Raw genomic sequence first — 24,199 nt, forward strand, 5'->3', positions numbered from 1 at the left:
CTGGCCTGCAACCCAGACATGCGCCCTGATTGGGAATCGAACTGGCAACCTTTTGGTTTGCAGGCTGTTACTCAATCCACAGAGCCACACCAACCAGGGCTGGGTTTTTTGTTTTTTTTTAAGTGTTGTCAATATAGTAATCCACAACCTACAATTGATTCACAGGGGTTTCCTAAGTATACATCCCAGTTAAACATCTTAAAATCATTGAAGACGTCCTTAAGCCATGATTCAAACCTCCTATAATCTTCCACAATAAAGTAGGTTAGCATATTTCTTTAATTCTCAAGTCCTACCCAGTGCCACATATTCACTGACCCCATTCTACATATGACAGCCTCTAAGCTAGTTAAATAATTACAAAGAAAACCCCACATTATTTTAAAGTCTAGTGTGGACAGATTTTACAGTAATTTCTTTAACAGTTCTAGGGACTTTAATCTTCACATTTATGAGTTCACAAGTCTATGTGAATACCCCTTTCTGTCCCATATTTAAGATATTATCATGGACTTAATGTCAATCGTAAAGAATAAGTATTGTATCTAGTCCCCCATCCCTATCAGGCAACATAAAACACAGGGCTAAGAGATTCTGCCCTGACAGCCAGAGTTTACCAATCCTGCCCCATACTGCCCTTCTGTCTAATACCCTGATCTTTCAGGCTCTGAATCCTGCCTACCTAGAAAGCTATACCCACATCAACATCTCTACCTTAACCAATTTCTCTAGAATTTTTTCTAGTTTGATTTTAAAAGGTACATTCTGCATAAATTCCTCATGACTAGCAACTAAAACTGCTTACCATATCAAAAAATAAAACACTTGTAGTGTGAATAAGTGAATGGGTGTGAAGGGGAAAAAACAAAGAGAAAAACATGCAAATATAAAAAGTAAAATACAGTATGCCAGTATTAAAGACAATTTTGAGAAAATGTCTAATAAAATCCAGGAACTATTCATCAGAAACATTTTTACAGTAAGGATATTATAAATTTAATACTGACACACGATTTTAACATCATCAGTTTTCCACATTTTCTGCAGTGGTAATTATCAGAAGAGACAAAGCTTACCATGTACTTCTGTAATCCTATTTCAGGATAAAGCAGAGGCACCTCAGGGAACCATTTCTGTACCAAGCTATTCAGCTTTTCCTAAATTAAAAAATATATATATTCAAATGTGTCAGGTTGGTCTTCAGGCAAAAATAACATACAAGTATCTCCCCTATTATCTACCTAACAAGATGTATAATTTAATAAAATATATGACCTAAAATACATACTGATTTTGCCTTCTACTACAAAAATAAATAGCAAATAAAAACCAAGAGTCATCTTAGATCTAAATTACCACCTAACTAAAAGAAAAACTTAATTACCAATTTTAATCTGGGTGTGGGGGTGGGGTGTGTGTGTTTGTGTGTGTGTGTGTGTGCACAAATTTTTTTTATTTTATCTTTTTGCACGAAATCTTACCTAAGGCCAAACTCAGCACTCACTTCAAAGCTAAAATGAAAAAGCGTGATGGTACACCAATTTAAATTGTGAAATTGTCATTATTCTCAAAAAGTAAGAATCCAGTGACATGTTTAAAATGACCATTTCATTTAGGAGGAAAAACACATAAAAGCCTTGAAAGAAAAAAATTTAACTCTACAAAAGCCACTTGGAAGCAAATGTGAAAATTGAGGATTCTTAGAAAGTCATTTATCACATGTTTATTAAGTGAAACGTCTAGACACTTGTCAAGTCACTCGGAGATGGCTGTTTTATTCCAGGTGAATAATGAAGCCACAGTCATGAGAGTTTGCTAAATGAAACATAACCTGAAAACATCTATTATTTTCATGGTATTTTTATTTTTCACAGCACCATTTTTCATTTATTGGCTTGGCCAAAAAGTCCGTGAGATTTTTTTTTTTCCATAAAATAAAAACACAATTTTCATTTTCACCAATAATTAATTTGGATATTTTGAGTATGTCAGCTATTTCCTGCATCGTGTAACATTGATCATTCTCAATGTCTCAATCTGATTGCTATCAACTTCAACTGGTCTACCCAACCATGGAGCATCGTCCAGTGAGAAATCTCTAGCACGAAACTTCATGAACCACTTCTAACACATTTGATCAGTCACAGCACCTTCTCCATACACTGCACAAATCTTTTTTGCATTTCAGTTGTGTTTTTAGCTTTCTTGAAATAATAAAACATAGTAAGCTGAAAATGTTGCCTATCTTCTTCCATCTTCAATATTAAAATGGCTACACAAAAATTCACCAATTTTGACAAGTTTTTTTTAACACAAGCTGCTATGACAGCTGTCACGATACACTCTAACAAAATTGTTTCAAATGAAGTTAAAGACAATTGAGCACTATGAGAGCCATCTTACGGAAAAAAACAAACTTTTTGGTCAACCCAATACCTCTTTTATACATCCCTGAAACATAAAATACAATATTCCTTCCGTTTTAAAGTGAAAACATGCTCGCTGACTCTCCAAGGTCAAAAAATTAGTAGTAGATTGGAAACTTAAAGATGCAACTTCCCCCTACAACCAGGTAGTTTTACTTTAATTTATGCTGCTCTCTCAGTGCTGTCATTGCAGTGCTAATGCCAAAATGACGTTTGTATAAATTTTAGTAAAGGAAAAAATCTTCAGGCTTTCTGCTAAAGAGAATATAAGCAGTAAACAAAGTGTGTTTATGCTATAATCTTGATTCTTGTAAAAATAATCAGAAAAAGAAAAGGAAGTTAACATAAAAAATTAAGTGATAGGGGGAAGGCGGAGAAATGGGGAAATGGTACAGAGACTAAGAAGCATAATCGGTTGGTACAAAATAGACAGGGGAAGATAAGAATAATATAGGAAAGGGTGAAGCCAAAGAACTTATATGCACGACCCATGGACATGAACTAAGGGGGGTGGGATTGCTGGAGGAAAGTGGGGTACAGGGCAGAGGGGAGCTAAGGGAAAAAAATTGGGACTACTGTTACAACATAATCAATAAATTATACTTAAAAAAATTAATTGATTACTACTGTTACCACCGAGTAGGAAAATTACAAATGAAGATTTTCTTCTTTATAATTTGATGTGATTTCCACATATGATACAATAGTTATAAATTACTTCATCATCAAAAATTAATTTCTAACTTTAAACATTACTATGCCAACATAACTATGCCAATATAATCTCTATCTTTGTGATTATAGTCCACTTCATAAAATGGATATATTAATTCAATTTCTAGTACAACTAATTCAAAACTTCAAAGAATCAAATACTTACATATTCCTCCTGCTCACGGTAAATTTCCTGAATGACACTATTGCGCAATAGAGTTATTTCTTGTTTTACTTTCTCAATTTCAGATTCATCAAGGTCATCAGACTTTAATCAGAAAGAAGATAAGTGATCTTACAGGTTTGTTGAAGTAGACTGAAAATAAGTCTTCCTAGCAAGTGTGAATTCAACTGCTATAGCAAATCACTGTCTCTATATAGATTCCTATATATCCTTCTGTACCTAGCACATAATAGACTCTCATAACACTTGTTGAATTAAGTTATTAGCTTATCCTAACACCACCTTTCCAAAGCCTACAATAATGAATTATAAAAAATAAAGAAATAAAATCAATTACACAGATTTTTCTCATCTCTTAATTTGATCTAGAATTTCTCTACAATGAAGATGGCCAACTGCCAGCCCAAAGTAAATGCCAAGAACTGAATTCTCAAGGGTACACTAAGAATCCCTAAGTTTCACAGTTGCAAGCCTAAGGAAGGAAGTTACTTTAGATTAGAATGTCCTAATTCTAGTTCTATTATCATATAAAAACAACTTAAAATTTTACAAAAAATAGTATGTCCAGTCATTAAAAAAGAAGTAAACAAAAGACATCATGATTTTTAAAATTCTTTATGACAAAATTCTACCTTTGGGGAACGCCCCATCACCTTGCATGTAGTAGACTTGCATTATAATAGACATTATGTAACAGTCCAAACCAAAAAGTTTTTTCTCAAAGTATTCAAAAATATTTGTTACTGAAAACCAAGGCAGCCACGTAAACTGTTTTTAAAGAACATTTAGTGATATGAAAAAATGTTTAAATATTAATACAATAATTTTATTTACATGTACAAAAGAAACAGGATAAAATATATAAAACAAAATGTGAATAGTGATTCGATTTTAAAGGGTCCATTTACACCTCACTTTTATAAAGCAGAGCCCAAGTAGAGGTACACAAAGAGTTTAAGAACCAACTGTTTGCTTACTTCTTCTAAATTATTCTTTTCAACCAATTTCCACCTCAGTCGCGCTTTTAAGCTTCTCAGTGTCTTTTTAATGGACAACAAGTCATCCAGATTGGGACTCTTATTTACACATTGAATAATCTGCTTCTCAAACTGCGTAAGAGAAAGAATCATTACATTTTCAAAATAGACAACATAATAACTTACTAATTATTTATTATTTATATATTAAGGTTCAATTAGTATTTACTGAATTGAGGTTGAAATAAGAAAGTCTACAATTTTTGACAAGATAATTCTACCACTTGATTTCTTAATTATTCATATTTCTAGTTAGAAGAATATCTGTTCCAGTAATCAAAGTAGCAAAGGTAAAAGAAATATCTCAAGCTGATACATACAGTAAGGCATACTTTGCTAGAGAGGAGCAAACTGGAATTTCTAGTGAGGATGCAAACTAAAATTACCTTTCACAAAAGTAGTTTGATAATATGTATCAAGTTTTAAGAATGTTCATTCCTTTTGACTTAGTAATTAATAATTTTTTAAGGAACCTATCTGAGGAAACAGACATAAAATTATATACAAAGATTACATACAATATTACTGATGGTAAAAAAAAATTGGAAGTAACCTTAATGTCTAATACAGAGGAAAGGTTAAATATCTATATGAGGGATGATGTTTTAGTCACTCAAAATGACTTATATTGGAAAATGTTCATAACACACCATTAAATGAGAAAATATTTTCAAAATAGCTTACAAAATCATATAATGCACATTATATACATATACACATCCAAGCCACCATACAAAAAGGAAATACAGACACACCTCATTTTACTGTGCTTCACTTGATCACACTTCGCAGTTACTGCACATTTTACAAACTGAAGGTTTGTGGCAACCCTGCACCAGGCAAATCTATCAACACCATCTTTCCAACACCATTTGCTCATTCTGTGTCTTTGTGTCACATTTTGGTAATTCTCACAGTATTCCAAAATTTTTCATTATCATTTTATTTGTTATGGTGAGCTGTGATCAGTGATCTTTGAAATTATCATTGTAATTGTTTTTGTAGGACCATAAACCACGCCCACACAAGACAGCAAACTTAACCAACAAATGTGTGTGTTTTGACTGCTCCACCAATCAGCCATTCCCCCACCTCTCTCCTTCTCCTTGGGCCTCCCTATTTCCTGGGACACAATAATGAAATCAGGCCAATTAATAACCCCACAACGGCCTCTTAAGTGTTCAAGTGAAAGAAGAGCCACACACCTCCCACTTAAAAGCTAGAAATGATTAAGCTTAGTGAAGAAGACTACTGAAAGCTGAGCTAGGCTAGAAGCCTAGTCATCTTTAGTCAGCAAGCCAAGCTGTGAATGCAAAAGAAAAATTCTAAATTAAAAGTGCTACTCCCGTGAACACACAAATGGTAAGAGAGCGAAACAGCATTACTGCTAATATGGAAAAAGTTTAGTGGTCTGGAGAGAAGATCAAACCAATCACATTTCCTTAAGCCAAAATCAAATCCAAAGCAAAGCCCTAACCCTCTTAAATTCTATTAAGGCTGAAAAATGTGAGAAAGCTGCAGGGTAAATTTAATTATACAAGAGGGGACCCCCCCAAAATGGAATTATCTTCTGGTGGGTGGGCTCCTTGTAGTACTGGCTTGCCCTGCTAGGTGAATGTTGTAGGAACCCATCTGTATCAGTGCACCAGCTGGCGTTGTTGAGAGGCTGCAATCTGCCTCAGTGAATTTTTTTTTTTGAAGAGTCTTTCAACGTGTTTGCCCATTTCTTTTTTTTTTTTTAATGTCTTTTATTGATTATAATGTTACATTTATCCCAATTTCCCTTCACTCTGCTCCCCTCCACCCGGTGGCCCCCCTCCCTCCAGTGGTCCTCCCCTTTTAGACCATGTCCATTGGTTGTGCATACAGTTCTTCTCAACCTCTCTGTCTATTCCATTCCCTCCTACCATGATCCTTAATTCCTATATCATCTCCCTCCCTCTCCCCATTCCCCCTCCCTGCTGCCACCCCCCAATATGCTCCCCATACCTATAGTTCTTTTTCCACTCTCGTTGCCTGTTTAGTTTGCCTTTGTTTCAATTCCCTAGCTTCTGTTGTTGTTTCTTGTGATGCAGTTTTCATTTTAGATTTCATAGTTTTGATCCTCCTTTTTCTAAACCAGTCCCTTTAACATCTCATATAACAGTGGTTTGGATCTAATGAACTCTTTCAGTTTTATTTTGTCCTGGAAACACTTTCTCTGTCCTTCTATTCTGAATGACAATTTCGCTGGATAGAGTATTCGTGGTTGTAGGTTTTGGATTTTCATTACTTTGAATATTTCTTGCCAGTCCCTTCTTGCCTGCAGGGTCTCCCTTGAGAAGTCAGCTGATAGTCCAATTGGGACCCCTTTGTACATGATTCTTTTCTTCTCTCTTGCTGCTTTTAAGATTCTCTCTTTATCTTTAACTTTTGGCATTTTGATTATAATGTGTCTTGGAGTGGTTCTCCCTGGGTCCAGTTGTTTTGGAACTCTCTGTGCTTCCTGGACCTGTAAGTCTATTTCCTTCCCCAAGTTTGGGAAGTTCTGCTTTATTATATTTTCACTTAATTTTTCAATTTCTAGTTCACCTTCTTCGCCTTCTGGCAAACCAATGATTCTTATGTTGGGCCTTTTATAGCTGTCCCAGACGTTTCTGATCCTCTCATCATTTTCCTTGCTTCCCGTTTTTTCTCTCTGCACTGGTTGACTGTTTGTTCCTTTTCTGTGTTCTGGTTTGTTGATTTGAACTCTGGATTTTATTTCCTCACCATCTGTCTCGTATGTGGTTTTGTTCCTTTCAGTATGAGTGTTTTTCGATTCTTTCTCATCTTTTTCCAGATCTTTTGTTAATTCTGTAAGCCACCTGATAACAATGGCCCTGAACTGAGCCTCTGACAGGTTTCTTATTTGTTCATCTGTCAGATTCTTCATCTGTTGCCTGGTGAGCTGCGCCACCGGGATTTCTATAGTTGTCTGCCTCATTTTGACAGATGCGTTTTGTTTTCTTGGGCCGGCTATAGGGGGCAGTGCCTGTGTACTCGTCACGACCCAGCGACCAGCGGCGATCCGCAACCTTTTTCGCGGCGCTGTGGCCCTTTGTCGTCACAACCCAGCGACCAGCGCCGATCCGCAACCTTTCTCGCCGGCACTTTGTCATCACAACCCAGCGGCCCGCGCCGATCCGCAACCTTTCTCACCGGCACTTTGTCGTCACTGCCCAGCGACCAGTGGCGATCCGCAACCTATTTTGCAGCGCTGTGGTGCTTTGTGTGGGAGCGGGGGTCCAAGATGGATTCACACAGTTATTCCGCTAGGAGACCGGGATCCGTCCTCCCGCCCTCTGGGCCTCACTGTTCAAGGCGATGTGGTGGCTGCTTTCCCCAGCGTGGGGGTTGCAAGCTGCCGGGGTTCGACTGCAGCCGGGATTGTTCTCCCTGCCACTGTCCCAGGTGCGACCACAAACAGCACCGCCCCCTTTCGCTCGTCCTACCTGCCCAAAGGGCGCCGCTGGTTTATAACTTCATACGTTGGGCTTCCGTGTAGCTTTATTTTCTGGAATTTCTAGTTATCTTTTGTTTTGAAGTAGTTGTATTCCTCTCTAGTTGTAGAGGGAGACCGAGCGTGTCCGTCTAAGCCTCCATCTTGGCCCAGAAAGAAAGTGTCTGCCCATTTCATGACGGATGATTTACAAGTGCACCTGCCCCCTTGGCGCTGAGCATTTAGCAGTTTTTTACCAAAAATGGCATGACTCCCATGCCTCACCCTCCCCATTCACCCAATCTCACTCCAAGTGATTTTTGTTTCCCCAGATGAAAAAGAGAGAAATGTTTGCCGAAGTGGAAGAGGTGAAATAAAAAACAGCAGGAGCACTAAAAGACATCAAAATCAACGAGTTCAAAAACCGTTCTGAGCAGTGGAAAAATGTCTTAATAGGTGTACTGCATCAAATGGAGAGTACTCTGAAGGTGACTGAAGTTTGAACATGTAAGAATAAATACACTATTTTTTATAAATAAATTCCATTTTGGGCCCACCCCCTTCTTGTATACCAGCTAACAATGGCTATGATGCTTTGCTAGTAATAACAAATAATTTGCCCACACACTGAATATTAAAATACTTGAGAAAAGTTTAGGTATTAAAAAATATAAAGCACCAATATGTAAGACAAGTAAAATAAAGAATAATCCAACCTCAATACTGTTCTTGTGCTTGGATTGTACCGTGGCAATAAGCCTTTCCTCTGAATGGATCTTGTGTAGTATTTGACTATATGTATTTAAAATGATCTCCTTGTCTGCATCACTTTGTTCCTAAATGAAATCACACACATGGAATTATAGACAAAGGAGTATTCAAAATAGTTAAAACTTTCAATAACAATGGATAAACTTCAAAAAAATGCCTTTAACAAATTTCTATATCCAGTTCAAAATATTCCTTGAACACAAATCTTTTTCTAGATAAAAGAAAAATTGATGTCAAAGATGTTCATATGGGAAATTTTACTCCCATTACACTATTATTCTTAGAGCTGTCTGGAGTAGAGGAAATCAGGGATACTACAATGCTAAATGTAGGAACTAAACAATGCTTATATAGAATGTAAACACTTCAAATTACTTTTAGAAATCATCTGTTAACAATGACTTTTAAAATCAAGTCTGACAGTCCTGGCCAGTGTGGCTCAATTGGTTGGAGCATCGTCCCATAAGCCAAAAGGTCACGGGTTCAATTCCCAATCAGGGCATATGCTTGGGTTGTGGGTTTGGTCCCCAGTCGGGAAGCATGCAAGAGACAACTAGTCAATGTTTCTCTCCCTCTCTCTCTTCCTTCCCCTCTAAATAAATATAATGAAAAATCAATGAGCATGTCCTTGGGTGAGAATAAAAAAATAAAAAATAAAAATCAAGTCTGACAAACCACCTAAATAAGGACTAATTGATAATAAGGGAATACAGTAATGGTATACATTTTTAATACCAATCTAAATAAAATCACAAAAAGTAAAAAGAAATAAGTAAAATGAAGAACATTACCACTAAGAGTTTAGTAAGTAGCTGAAAAACTGGAAGAGTCCCAGTGAGCAATATTGACATTATAAAATACTTCTGAGGAACTATACTAATTCTTAACTTGACACAGCAACAGAGAATATACACACTGGGGAAATGAAGCTACTAATCAACCTTGTGTATCTGCTCCCAAAGCTCTCACAGATTTTATTTCAAATCTTCACAAATTCTAGGGGTCTTTCCTTACATTCACTGGGTGTGATGGACTAAAATATCAAATGATACAGAAAGCTGATACATTTAGATTAAGAACAGTTTTCCTAAAATTGAACATTAGATTTTATTTTTACTGTGAAATGTTGTATTAAAATGAAAATACCACACTATGGAAGAATAAGATTTTGTTTTGTATTTGGATTAGAACTACTGTTACTATTTCAAATAGGCCTTTAAGAGAAATGCTAAAACCAGTCTTGATACTTTCTAACTAGCAAGAGAAGCCATATTGCTTCAAGGGAAGCAATAATAAATATCAATACTCACAATCAAAGACATCTCCAGCTCTTTGCAGACACTTGCCTCAGCCTTCTCTAGGATTTCATCAATATTATCAATTGTGTCTTCAGAAGTCGGTGAATCTTCCACAGATAGATCAAAAGCCTCATGTGCAAAAATAAAAGCATGAAGTATCTCATTTAATTATTTCAATTAGTATTGTGCACAGCATTTATTAGCCTATGCAATGGGCAATGTGAGGGAAATAAGGATACACAAGAAAGACAAGTACTACTCTTGTATAAGTTATGCACCAGGGAAAAAAAAGGTACAGATGCATCACACACATTTAAATCTTTTAAATGTAGTTAGTAATTAAGAGAGGTGAGAAAACAATAGAGGAAAAGCATGAAAAGAAAAAAAGAAAAAACAGAGATAAGACCAAGATGTTTTGGGGGAATGGTAAAAGAGGCGGTCTGAGTAAAAACTGGTGAAGAACCTGGAATGCTCAGGTGGCAAACTTCAATCTAAAAGGTATTAGGCAAGAAATGTTACCTCCTGAACGAGGAAGGAATATGATTATACCTGGTATTTACTGATGACTTACTAGTATTTAGGAATCTGGAATTAAAGACTAAACCCAAATGGTCCATTTCATTAGAAAAACAAGGTATTTTCTATCAGGAAATAAACTTTATAATAAGGTGCTAAACAGAATAAAATCAAGGGCCCAAAATACAATACAGAACATAAAGGTCATAAGCAGTCACTTTGACTTCATATATTCGGATTTGTTATTATGGAGATCTGGATTTGGGAAACAGCTGTGGAAATGAAAGAAGAGGATAATTGATAATTAACCTAAACAGAAAGACAATTATGATCAATAACAAAAGAGGATAAAACAACTTAGTTATGTTAATTATCTATAAGAAAGGATCAAAAAAAGAACGAAGAGTTCCTTTAGTAGTTAAGAGATAAAGATTTGTTTTGGAAGTCATTCCCACAGATGAGAGAAATGACCCATGGATGTCCTTGCCCCAGCTAATAAGGAAGCTGTAAAGCAGACGAAAAGAGAATCATTAACAAAATTGGGCTAAAATTTAATTAAAGTTCGCAGTACATTAAACAGACCCACATGCTCCCCCCTTTTTGGAAAATTACACGCTGCTTTTTATAATAACAAACAAGACTAAAAAGAATGATATACAAAACATCTTTTCTAATCTCTAATACCAACTGAGACTGATATTCTCCATTTATTTTAGGTATCTTTAAGATTTTAAGATATCTAAAACTCAAAAGTCTTAAACAATGCTAATTAACATATCATTTTAAGCAAGACTAGCTGGCTAACTAATGTTAAAACATATCTTGCTAGAAAAAGAAAACAAAAAAGAGGAACACTCTATCCTTGAAAGCACAGGTTTTTTTTACATACCCTTATCTCTACACTATAGCTGCAAAATACCCACAACTTCTAATAAACTGCAGTGACATTATCTGACACCTACTGCTCGGCTGAAGTTGTTTTCATATGTGTGCTAAACAGAGACTAGAAACATGTTAATTCCTCCCTCCTCCCTCCCAGCACACACATTCACATTCATATCCATTCTCATTCTCTCTCTCTTCCTCCACCCACCCCCCTCAGAAAAGAGGTAAATTATACTTGAAAAAATATTTTTTTAATTCCCTTGTTTATGCTACCGAGCCAAGAGCTCTTACTACCTTTAAGGTGCTCTGGAACCATGCCACAAGACACTGCAGAGAAACCTCTGTTTCACTTCTAACAGTGCTGAGCTCTTCTCTTTTACCACGCTTCCAGTCGTAAAATTTCTTAAGTATTTCTTCAGAGCTTATCCCTTCGTTTGCCTGTCCATAGATTGCTTCTAAAGAGGCTGACAAATCCTGAAGAGAGATATCTCTGTTTAATAAAGTTTAACTTCCTATTAGGATTTAAGCGCTGCATTAGAACCTGAGAGATAAAAGTAGTATGTTGGATCCCTATCCTTGAGAATTTTATAAATAAAATAGAATATTTAGACAGACATAAAAACATAAAACCACCTAAAAGCTGATTTACTTGGATTCTAATAGTGAAAGTTTATTAAGTGCATTAAGATTACGTACAAATAGAAAGCTTTATATTCTTAGGTCTTTAATTAAGTAGAAAGTCTCCTCTCCTCTCTGACTTTAAATTAGAATCAACTACTGTTTCATCCTGACATGGAAGTTTCCAAGATCTACTGCTTAATAAAAATAAACTAGCCCTGGATGGTGTGGCTCAATGGATTGAGCGTTAGCCTGCAAACCAAACCAAGGGGTGGCAGGTTCAATTCCCAGTCAGGGCGCATGCTTGGGTCGTGGGCCAGGTCCCCAGTTGGGGGCATGCGAGAGGCAACTGATCGGTGTATCTCTTGCACACTGATGTTTCTCTCCCACTCCTTCTCCCTCCCTTCCCCTCTCTCTATAAATAAATATAAAAATAAAAATATATTTAAGAACGAATATTTTTAAAATAAACTACACACCAAATGTACAAATAATTCCAATTAAGGAAAGACACTATACATACATATGTACTTAAAACTATTTTTAAAAGGACTAGAAAGACAAGAGAACCTCCTGGCTCTCTCCAGGAATCAAACTCCAGAAATGTCACAGAAACCAGAGAAAAACTTGATTCCAAAATTTTTTATCACAAAACTCTGAGAAGCGCTTGGAAAGGCAGAGGATAGTTTAACACAAAACGAATCCAGTCCATGCAAGTGGGAGAAGGCCTGCACCACACGTGTGAAAGGCGAACTTTTTTCAGATGCCATTCTGTCCCCCGCACAGCAGGCAGGAAAGCAGCAGCACAATCAGGAAGCAGTGGGTTTACACCAGCACAGCCCAGCACAGCACAGCAACCGAGAGGAGGCAAAAACTGGTAACTAGTACAGGAGAGGTGCCCAGCCCCTGACAGCGCTGACACCTAAGGGCAGCCCCTGGAGAAGAGCCATGGCTGAAGCAGAGGAACTGGGAGGCCCACCGAAGAGTAAGATCAAGTAGAAGAGAAGCCAACAGGAAGTAGAGCCCCAACCTCAACCCTAGAAGCTGAGTGCACCCTGTTCCCTAAACCCGCCTGAAGTCTTCGAGAGCACGGTCCAAGCTTTCACCCTTCCCTGGGCTCCTCTATCACACCATCCCATACCTGCACAATAGCATGGAGCTAAGATAGCTTACAGTTCTCCAAGGGAACATGAGATCTTAACGGGAGGTACAGGGAAGAATGAAGTTGTAACTAATATAAACACTCTGAAAGAAATATAACAAATTAAGTCACCTTATAAAAAGGAAGCAAAATCAGTGGCCCAGATAACAGCATTAACTCAAAATAAGCATTAACAAATATTCTCAACAAAAAGAAAGAATCTTGGAAATACAAAGCAAAACCAAGTAGTTATAAATAATAATCAGCTGAAGCTATACAATACGAAAGAAATAATCTTTGCAATAAAGAACACAATGGATTGGCTAAATAGCAGAAGGGATAATCGACTGAACCAATTAGTGAGCTAGATCGGTAAGTCAAATTGAGAAGTAATTAAAAATGTAGAGGATAGGAGTTTAAATATCCATCTAACAAAGTCCCAGAATGAGAAAAAAAAAAAAAATGAATGAGATGGGAGGGGGAAAGGAGGACAATATCTTAAATAATTATCAAATATTTCCTAGAGTTATTAAAGAAAGATATTAAAACCTCAGACTGAATTGACTCAGATTAAATATAAACTTAAATATGGTTTAGTGCAATTAAGGAGCAAAATCAAGCGAAAATGTTAAACTTCCAGGAGCAAAAAACAGATCACAGAAGGACTAAAATCAGCCTGGTGTCAACAACTATGGAAACAAGACAATGGATTATTATTGTGAAGTAAAAGTGGCCTTTGGACCTATATTTTATAGCCAACTAAACAACTATTTAAAGTGCTTAAATGTACACAATTGTTTAAATGAGATACCCTGAGACACCTGAGACATTCACTAACTCACCAAGTCAATGACAACCAGCCCTCTGAAAGCTCTAAACAAAATACTCCAGTACACAGAGAAAACCAAGGGACACCCAGCAACTTACGCAATAAGAATGAGAAAATAACTTCGAAATTTCTCATGTAACTGAGTGAGCACATATAATATCCATAACAAACTGTGACTAATATCCTAGACAACTATGGTTGCTTGGTTAGTTGGTTTTTGAAAGGGATATACAGGGAAAGAGGACACACCAAAGACAAGTGAGGCTGTTCTATGATATTAGGGGCAGAAGGTAGAACAGAAGAAAAGGAGAATCCACAATAAACAGAAACACAACATGGAACATGTATGAATGATCCATGGACATGGACAACGGTGTGGGGGTTGACTGTGGGAGGGCGGAGTGGGCTGGGCGGAGAAATTGGGACAACTATAATAGAATAACAACAAAAAAATTTTTAAAGGAAACAAAATGATCAGAGAATTAAGTTCTAATAAAAGAGGAATTATAAATATAAAGCCTGACTAAGTTATCCATCAAAAGACAGATTTATAGGTCAGATTCTTTTTTAAATTGATCTATTAGTCTCTTGTCTAAGAGAGACACTTAAAGCTGGGGGAAAAACAATATGCAAAGCAAGTATTAACCAAAAAGACAGGTAAAACAGAAATTTTAAAAGGGAAAAAAAATTTATCCCAAAACAACTTAAGGAAAAGGTAAGGTCACACAGTGGTTAAAAAGAAAACACTGTTTAAAATACATAACAATCATGAATACATTAACACTCACCAATACAGCATTGAAATATTTTGAACAATTTAAAGAATTAAAATATATAAGAAAATAAATTACAACATAAACAAAAATAACCCAGAACTGATAAACTGATGAGGCCAAAAACTAAGTTTTTGAACTTATAAGGAGCAGAAATCAACCATGTATTGTAAGCCACAAAAAAAAAGTCTCAATAAATGGTGAGGAAATCAGAAATCATGACATTTAATTTCTTTGGCTGAGCTTCATTACTGAAGTTATATTTCTTAATTACTTGAATATAAATACAAATCAAACTATTTCTCAGCAAAATAAGGAGAAATTTAAAGAATATTCTTGTGACCTAGGGAAACAGTTGAAAGACAAACCAGATATAGCAAAAAGTCTTTTAAGATCAAACTTTAAAAAGAAAAGAGCTTTAAAAATTATCTTCATTGCAGACCCTTCCCTGTGTTTACTAAGAATTAATGAGAAGAAATAAAACTCTGGAGGGTAAAGTAGAAGTTGCATTGCAGACCACTGCCCTTTCATATGCCAGGCTTACTTTACCATTCTGGAAGAACTTACACTAATCATGCAATTCCATCCAAGACAATGTTTCAGCCAGGGCTCCAATGGATCCTGCACCATACACAGTACCACCGAAATGACATCTTCACCCAGGGCAACAAGAAAGACACAGTGCCCAGATGTCCCTGAATACTCTTTTCTCCAACTCTCTAGAAACCTCATTCCCTGAAGTCTAAAACAAGACAAGGATATCAGCTAATATAGCTACTACTCAACTTGGTACTAACTATACTGGCCAAGGCAGCAGAAATTCAAAGGTGTGTAAAAGGCAGAAGGAATACAAGAGGGTTAATGTTTTCAAATGATACAACCACACAAAAAGCTGAAAGAGTATCAATAGAAAACTGAGAACTAAAAGAGTTCAGCAGAGTTGCCAGAGGAACATCAACATATAAAAATCAATAGTATTCCTATATACAATCAAAAATAACTAGGAAATGGAAAGTAAGATAATATTCACAGAAGCAACCAAAAGTAGAAATATCTTGGAGTTAAAGAAAACACATAAGGCCTTTTAAAGAAAAAAATAATTTTTTTAATTAATTTGTTTGTTTATTTATCTTATTTATAGAGAGAGGGGAAAGAAGAAAGAGAAGGAGAAAAACATCCATGTGTGGTTGCCTCTCACTCGCGTCCCGGACGTGACATGCAACCTAGTCATGTGCCCTGACTGGGAATCGAACCAGCGACACTTGGCTCACAGGCCAATGCTCCATCCACCGAGCCACAGCAGCCAGGGCTGAGAAAAATTTTAAAGATCATTAAAGGACATTAAAAAGATCTAAATACGTAAAGAGAAATATTATGTTACTAGGTGAAATGATGAATGATCATGCTCATTTACACCACATTAAAGTCATTGCCGAGATGGCAGGATAGGGCGGAAGACAAGGTTCCACATCATACAGCTATTGTACTCTGGCCCCTGATCATGTAGCTTAAAAGTCCTGTAAGTGAAGGATCAGGGTCCCTCTCCCTAACTCTAACATTTGGCCTTACTGGATTTTCTGCTGGAACACAAGGGGCAACAGGGACTCACGTGCCTGTTACTGCTCCTGTCCCCTCATTAATGCTGCTCTAGCAAGTATGACCAGTTCACCTTGTTTGCAGAACAGATACACACATATATACATAAACATATTAAATACATTCGTATGAAATTTTAATTCCTTTAAGAAGAAATGAGAATTCATCACAGAAGTAAAACTTCGGCAGCCATTAGTTCTATCTGAAGTCTCAAGGAAAATGCTAATTTCACCTCTCAAATGATAAATATATATATTTTGTGTATAATGTAATGTGTATTTAACATCTTTTTAAATTCGAACCTGCAATGTTTTCAAGCGTTTACTAAGAGGCAACTCATCTACTTCCAGAATAAAAACTTCTACTGCCATGCACAGCTTCTGCTGCATTTCATTTCTTCTGGCAATCAAAATATTTCCTTCATTCTGAAGGAGGAGGGAAAAAAAGAATAATCATGATTAATAAATACTTCCAGTGATTTTTTACACATTGATCTATATGAAAAAAAAAGATCTCCTAAAAACAGTAAAATTCAACATTACATTCTCCAAACACAGTAGCAATTATGACAAACATCTCTCTCCTAGATCAACAAACTGACAGTTTTTGTTCCCTTAATTATAAAAATAAGACATTTAAATTCAGCACTCCTGTTCTGCTAATCTTCATCTTTTTCCATTATTTGTGCAACAATGAAATTTTTATTTTTCTTAAGAAAATTATACAAGTTCCTATGATTAATTACACACTGCCTCGCTCCTACTGCCATACCACCTTCAGTTCCTTCACCTACTTATCCTTCAAGATGCAGTCAGGCCCCACCAGGACAACACCTCCAACTGCCCAAGAGGCTATATTTGAAAATAGATACTTGAGAGATATCCAAGAACCCTATGCATTCATTACCTCTATTATAGTCCTTATGAAGTTACATTGATACTATTTATAACCCTCCCATTCCCAAGAAACAGAAAGATCACGTCTTAAACAAATGTGCATCTCCACTACCTATTACAGTGTCTAGCACATACACTTGAATGCTTGAATTATAGAATATGCTTTTTTTAGTAAAGCTCAACAGACAACATTATAACTGTAAAGACAAAAGAAAACAATCATTTTCAGCAAAAATACAGATAGCAATCAAGTTAAGAAACTGTGCAAAATACGTAAGTGAAAATAATAATATGAAAACCTAAATTAACTACAGTAAGGGAAATAAAATGTCAACTCTAAGTGGCAATTATGACTCTATATTTATTCAGTAATCACTCTTCAGCTATCAAATGAACTTTAGAACAATGAAGCCTAAAAGTTAAGTCCTAAAACATCAAGAATAGGAGAAACAAATATTTGCTTTAAAAAACAGAAAACAAAAAATCTTTGTTCTACTAGAATACCAAGTCCTAGAGCTACATTAAGCCCTTCCCCTGTGCTCAAGCCACAAAAACCAAAGAAAAAGAAAAATGTAGTTTTTTCATCTTATTATATAAAATAAATAATGAAATATTTTAACAGCAGCATTTCAGTTTAAATGGAAAGAGAACACACCTTGAAATCAGCCACATATGGGCTCAAATTCCATATTAACACTTAGCAATTTTAATCTTGAGCAATTTCCTTAAACCCCATGGGCTTCAATTTCCTCATTTATAAAAATAATAGAAAAAAATGCCCATTTTAAAAATCAGTGTAAGAGAAGAGGGTATAGGGAAGACTTGACTTGGAGTGGTCAACACACAACAGAATATACACATGTATTATGAGGGGGTACTCAAAAAAACCAGGATTTATTTATAATAAACTGTGTATTTACTCTTACATGTTTAAAACTCCAGTCACCTTCAAAGTACTCTCTATCTCATGCAATACACCTATCGAGACATTTTTCCACAGCTCAGAATAGTTTTTGATCTTATCAATTTTGATGACTTTTAGTTCTTCTATCATTTTTTGTTACACCTCTTCCACATAGGCAAAATAATTCTCTTTGTAACTTCTGGTCAAGATGGAGGCGTAGGTAGACACGCTTCACCTCCTTGTACACCATAAGAAGGATCACAACTAACCTCAAAACAAAACACACGCAGAGCTGCTAGAAAATCGAATTGTATGGATGTCTAACAACCAAGGATTTAAAGCCACATTCATCCAGGTAACTAGGAGGGACAGAGATGGGGAGCCAAAGCAGAGAGGGCACAGTCCCGCATTCAGGTGTGGTGGATAAAACTCAGGAAGGATACTTTGGGGGCCAGCAATCTCAGCCCCAGGCCAGACTGCACAGCCCAGGGTTCCAACACAGGAAAAATAAAGCCTCCTAACTTCTGGCTGTAGAAACCAGTAGGAGTTGGGGTGGCGGAAAAAACTGCTGGTCTCTCAGGAGAGTTCATTTAAGGGCTTACACAGTCCAAGAACATACGCAAACATACCTACTCTGGGAACTACCACCAGGGCAACATCTAGAAGGGCACAAGTCACATACAGGATGGGAGTGAAGTAAGGGACTGGAAATGGGGCAAGTGCCTAGCAAGCTTCCAGAAGCCAAGCAGCAGCACTGTCCCCTCTCCAACCCCTCCCCCACATACAGAGCCACAAAGTGGTGAAGTGGGTTGCCCTGCCCTGGCGAATATATAAGGCTCCACCCTACACAACAGACACACTAAGACAGGGCTCTACCTAATACACAGAAATAAACACAGGGAGACAAAGAAATGTGGCTCAAATGAAAGAAAAGAACAAAAGCCCAGAAAAAGCACTAAATGAAACTAAGATAGCCAACCTATCAGATGCAGAGTTCAAAACACTGGTGATCAGGATGCTCAGAGATGACTGAGTACAGCCACAAAATAAAGGAAGACGTGAAGGTTATACAAAGTGAAATAAAGAAAAATCTACGGGGAACCAACAATGAAGGAAAGGAAGCCCAGATTCAAATCAACGATTTGGAACATAAGGAAGAAATAAACATTCAACCAGAAGAGAATGAAGAAACAGGAATTCCAAAAAATGAGGGGAGAATAAGGCTACTCTGGGACATCCCCAAAAGTGCCAACATCCAAATAATAGGGATGACAGTAGGAGAAGAGGAAGAGCAAGAAGTTGAAAACTTCGTCGAAAAAATAATGAAAGAAAACATTCCTAATCTGGTAAAGGAAACAGACGTACAAGTCCAGGAAGCACAGAGAGTCCCAAACAAGCTAGACCCAAAGAGGACCACACCAAGACACATCATAATTAAAATACCAAAGGTTAAAGATAATCTTAGCAGCAAGAGAAAAGCAGAGAATTGCCTACAAAGGGGTGCCTATAAGACTGTCATCTGATTTCTCAAAAGAAACTTTGCAGGCAAGAAGGGACTGACAAGAAGTATTCAAGGTGATGAAAAGCAAGGACCTACAACCAAGATAACTCTACCCAGCAAAGCTATCATTTAGAATGGAAGGGCAGATAAAGTGCTTCCCAGACAAAGTAAAGCTAAAGGATTCATCATCCCAAGCCATTATTATATGAAATGTCAAAGGGACTTATTTAAGAAAAAGAAGATCAAAACTATGAGCATTAAAATGACAACAAACTCACAACTATCAACAATTGAATCTAAAAAGCAAAAAAGAAAAACAAAACTAAGCAAACAACTAGAACAGGAACAGAATCATAGGTATAGCGATCATTTGAAGGGTTGCCAGTGGGGAGGGGGAAGGGAGAGAATGGGGGAAAAGGTGCAGGGATTAGGAAGCATATTGGTAGGTACAAAAAAACAGGGGGACGCTAAGAACAGTATAGGAAATGGAGAAGCTGAAGAACTCATATGCATTACCCGTGGACATGAACTAAGGGCAGCAAATGCTGGAGGGAAGGGGGGCCCCGGGCAGAGGCGAGCAGAGGGGGGCAAAAGGGGTAAAATTGGGACAACTGTAATAGCATAATCAATAAAATATACTTTAAAAAAGTTTTTCTTTGAAGACTTTTTTCATCCAGGGAAACAAAAAAAAAAGTCACTTGTGTGAGATTGGGTGAATAAGAGAGGATGGGGCATGGGGGTCATGCTACTTTTGGTCAAAAACTGCTGAATACTCAGCACAATGCAGGCAGGTGCCCTCTTAAATCACCCATCATAAAATGGGCAAACACATTGAAAGAGTCTTCAAAAAATTCACTGAAGCCAAAAGCAGCCTCTCACAACAATGCCAACTGGTACATTGATATAGATGGGTTCTTAGAACACTCGCCTAATGGAGGAAGCCTTTACTACAAGGGGTCACGCTCCAGAAGATAATTCCGATTTGGGGGGGGGGTCCCCCCTCATATAGAATTGTGCATCTGAAACCTACATAATTTTTTTAACCAATCACCCCAGTAAATTCAGTATTTAACCAAAATTAGAAAAAAATTAGTATAAGAAAAAGTTTATAAAGTACCTATAACACAGCCAGTGTTTATATCACTTTTTTCATTCCATAATCAGAAGTGACCAGTTAGGGTCTAATAGACAGACAGCAGGCAAAACAACTGTCGGGACAGGGGGTGTGGCTTAAAGGGCTGGGTCGGGGGTGGAAGGATTGAGAAAAAAGAGAAAAAACTCATGGATATGGACAACAGTGTGAGGACTGCCAGAAGGAGGGGGGAGGGGGAGGAGGGTCTGGGTGGGATAAACAGTGATGGAAGGAGACTTGACTTGGGGGGGGGGTGAACACATAATACACTTTCACAGATGATGTGTTGTCAAACTGTGCACCTGAAACCTGTATAATTCTGTTAACCAGTGTCACCCCCAATCAATTCAATAAAAATGAAAACCAAGAAGTGACCAGTTAGGGTTTAATACATAAAATAACCCTAATCTACCCCTTCGCCAAATTAAACATTCCAGGCCTAGTTATCCTGTTCACTTTGCTCATTCAGAGCCAGTCAGGTTGCTAACTGACCATCCTAAGTATGAACGGGGAAGAAGACTTTCAGAGTACAATCCCCAAAGGCAGAAACCAGCAATACTTAAAGACTGGACAGTTCCACACACAAGTATAGGGTTCATAGGTACTGTGGAAAGCTATGATTGCTGTGCCAAATGTCTTTATATATAAAACAAAGAGTTCTGCTCAGCTTAATATAATAAACTGCAAGAGAAACTAAATATACTTATACTTGTGCTAATAAAGAATGCATATGAAATACTCCATCTCCATACTCCTCCCCTATGCACAAATAACCACCTCTCAACAATGAGTGGTTATGATAATAGCATTTAATAGGAAGGCAAGAGTCCAAAGCTGCAGCACAAACACGCCACTCAGATCAGAGGACAAGATCCTCTTAGAAGGAGTGGGAGCCACCCTGGGTCACGAGCCCGATGTCCCTCAATATCCCTGTCTCTTATAGGCATAGCTTCCAGTGTCCCTCACAGGGCATGCCCAATTGCAAGAATCCCACCAAGTATTTGTAGTTTATAGTTCCTCCCAGTCCAGACACGGTTTACTAATCAGGGTTTCATTTACCTAAACAATGTTGCCTAGTAACATGACTAAACTATAATTTTATCAAATTGCCAAGGGAACAGAGAGAATTAACCAAAGGTCAAATTCTCACGCAATCCCTATAACCTACTTTTCTTACAAGCAATAAAATGAATCAAATTATGACTATAAATATACTATAAAAATTAAGATTTCATGCAAAGTATTATTCAGTACAGTATCTGCAATCCTGCTTTCTTGAAAGATATCTCATGTCCAACACATAAAAATCATAATAAAGAAAAATACTTAACCCACCACATTTTGACAAGTTTTAATCTCCTCCTGAGCAAGACTGTATTCTGCCCAAATCATCTCTAATTCTTTCAAAGAAGCTGGGGTAGTAAAACACTGTTCATCCAACACTTGTATAGCATCTGAAAGGTCATTTCCAAAACGAACACTGGTGTTAACACGTCTATTTAAAAAAAAAAAATAGAAAAAAGGAAAAGATCAAGGAATCTTTAAGCTGGTATGAGAAAAAGTTGTGCATAAATAATAAGTCTCAAGTTACCATTTAGAAAACTCACTTTTAAAAGGTACTTTTAAAAACTTTATATAAAATCATAAATAACTTTGATACAAACTTGTAATTAAAACATATTTGATTCAGAAAAAATAAGTATTTTTAAAAACCTTTATAAAAGGACTTCAAAAGTCCGAAGAATTTAAATTATATCAATGGACTTTCATTTCTTGTATACAATTAGATTTGTAAATACCTTTTTCGAAATTTTAAGATTTAGTAAACCTTGCTTACCAAGACTACAGGCACATAGCCCGTGTACCCTAATAAGCAGATCAGCATTTTTAGAGTTTAAAAAAGAAATTTAAAAAAAAAGCAATCAGAGAGGAGGCCCTGACAAAACTAACAAGGCCTATCCACATTCTTTTTTCCAGCTTCTAGCTAGACTGCCACCATTTGAGTAGTTCATTATTTCCTCAAACATGGATTGAAATATATTGGATTGTTTTAGTCCGTCTGTTTCACAGCTTTGCCACTACAGCCACTTAATTGTTGGTAGTGCGTCAAAGGATGCTTTGCCTCTAGAGCAGCGGTTCTCCACCTGGGAGTCGCGACCCCTTTGGGGGTCGAACGACCCTTTCACAGGGGTCGCCTAAGACCATCAGAAAACACATATATAATTACATATTGTTTTTGTGATTAATCACTATGTTTTAATTATGTTCAATCTGTAACAATGAAAATACAACCTGCATATCAGATATTTACATTATGATTCATAACAGTAGCAAAATTACAGTTATGAAGTAGCAACGAAAATAATTTTATGGTTGGGGGTCACCACAACATGAGGAACTGCATTAAAGGGTCGCGACATCAGGAAGGTTGAGAACCACTGCTCTAGAGGGATCAAAAATATTGAAACTGTTTAGACACTTACAAGCCAGATGCCAACTGATGGATTTACTCCGGAGACTATACGTTCTCACTGGACAGAAGACCAACATGCATTCATTCAGGGCAATTTGTTAGTATTTCAAAGCACATGAGAAAATGGATTATAGGTTTAAATTTAGTGTGAAGCATGAAATGGAGCTAGGTTGTTTTGAGAACTATTTTTCCAAATTCCGGAAAATTGTAACAAATTATTACTAACCAACAATAAAGCAATCCTCTATTAAGATAAATTACCTACATAATTCACACACAAAGTCTGAGAAATGCTGAATAAACTCTGCACAAGACTTGCTTATCAATTTGTCTTCTTCAAACTCCATGGTGACCACTTTTTTCCTGACTATGAAGACCACTTTTTTCTTTCTTTAGACAGAGTATAATTAAGTGATTTAAATTACTAAAATATTTAGTTTCAATATAGGCCTGAAAATAACATTAAACAAAATAACTAGACATAGTAGTTTCCTATGTGCTGCTTTTTAATTTCACTCTCAGAGATGACCTTGGGACAGACAGTATAACTCCTTGCAGTAACAACATAACAACAACCAAAACACTACGTTTTGTCAGTGTTCTGTTGTTGCTACAGTGTTATGTTGTTAACTCCCTGATTCTCAAGAAAGAAAGGAGATACTGAAAAATAACTATTTTTAGTTTCTAAGTCATAAAAACATAAAGATTAAATTTCAAAGCAAAACAATGGTGGGCATATAATTTAAACAGAGTACCAAGTCATTATCCTTCTCAAAAACATGGTTTTACCTACCTAGTTTCTTTCAATCTTTCAACCTTAGCTGCCAGATTTTTCATTCTGATACCTATACGAGTCTTCAGAGTGCTTTCTAAACGTTCAGTCAAGTCCATGACAATTGCTTTCTCTTGCTGAAACAAAGAACAAGCACATCCTAGTTAGACCCATATAGGAAACTGTATTTCTACTGTTAAAGTGATTTTTAGAAATAATTAAAATTTTAAAGATTAAAAAATTTTGGGCCACAGGATAACAAACACTGATTTT

General features: G+C 36.7%; 1 protein-coding gene across 1 annotated transcript in view; it reads right to left on the bottom strand.

The window, feature by feature from the left end:
- Positions 1 to 24,199, bottom strand: part of STK31 (serine/threonine kinase 31) — a 72,093-nt gene that overhangs the window by 18,986 nt on the left and 28,908 nt on the right. The window contains 9 exon segments of the mRNA XM_090287801.1: positions 1,077 to 1,157; positions 3,307 to 3,408; positions 4,302 to 4,433; positions 8,538 to 8,657; positions 9,903 to 10,019; positions 11,586 to 11,765; positions 16,551 to 16,673; positions 22,017 to 22,176; positions 23,948 to 24,063. Of these exon segments, the coding sequence (XP_090143927.1) occupies positions 1,077 to 1,157; positions 3,307 to 3,408; positions 4,302 to 4,433; positions 8,538 to 8,657; positions 9,903 to 10,019; positions 11,586 to 11,765; positions 16,551 to 16,673; positions 22,017 to 22,176; positions 23,948 to 24,063 (1,131 nt within the window).

Source organism: Furipterus horrens, unplaced genomic scaffold (genome assembly GCF_987537825.1).
Source record: "Furipterus horrens unplaced genomic scaffold, mFurHor1.1.pri manual_scaffold_9, whole genome shotgun sequence".
Taxonomy (NCBI): domain Eukaryota; kingdom Metazoa; phylum Chordata; class Mammalia; order Chiroptera; family Furipteridae; genus Furipterus; species Furipterus horrens.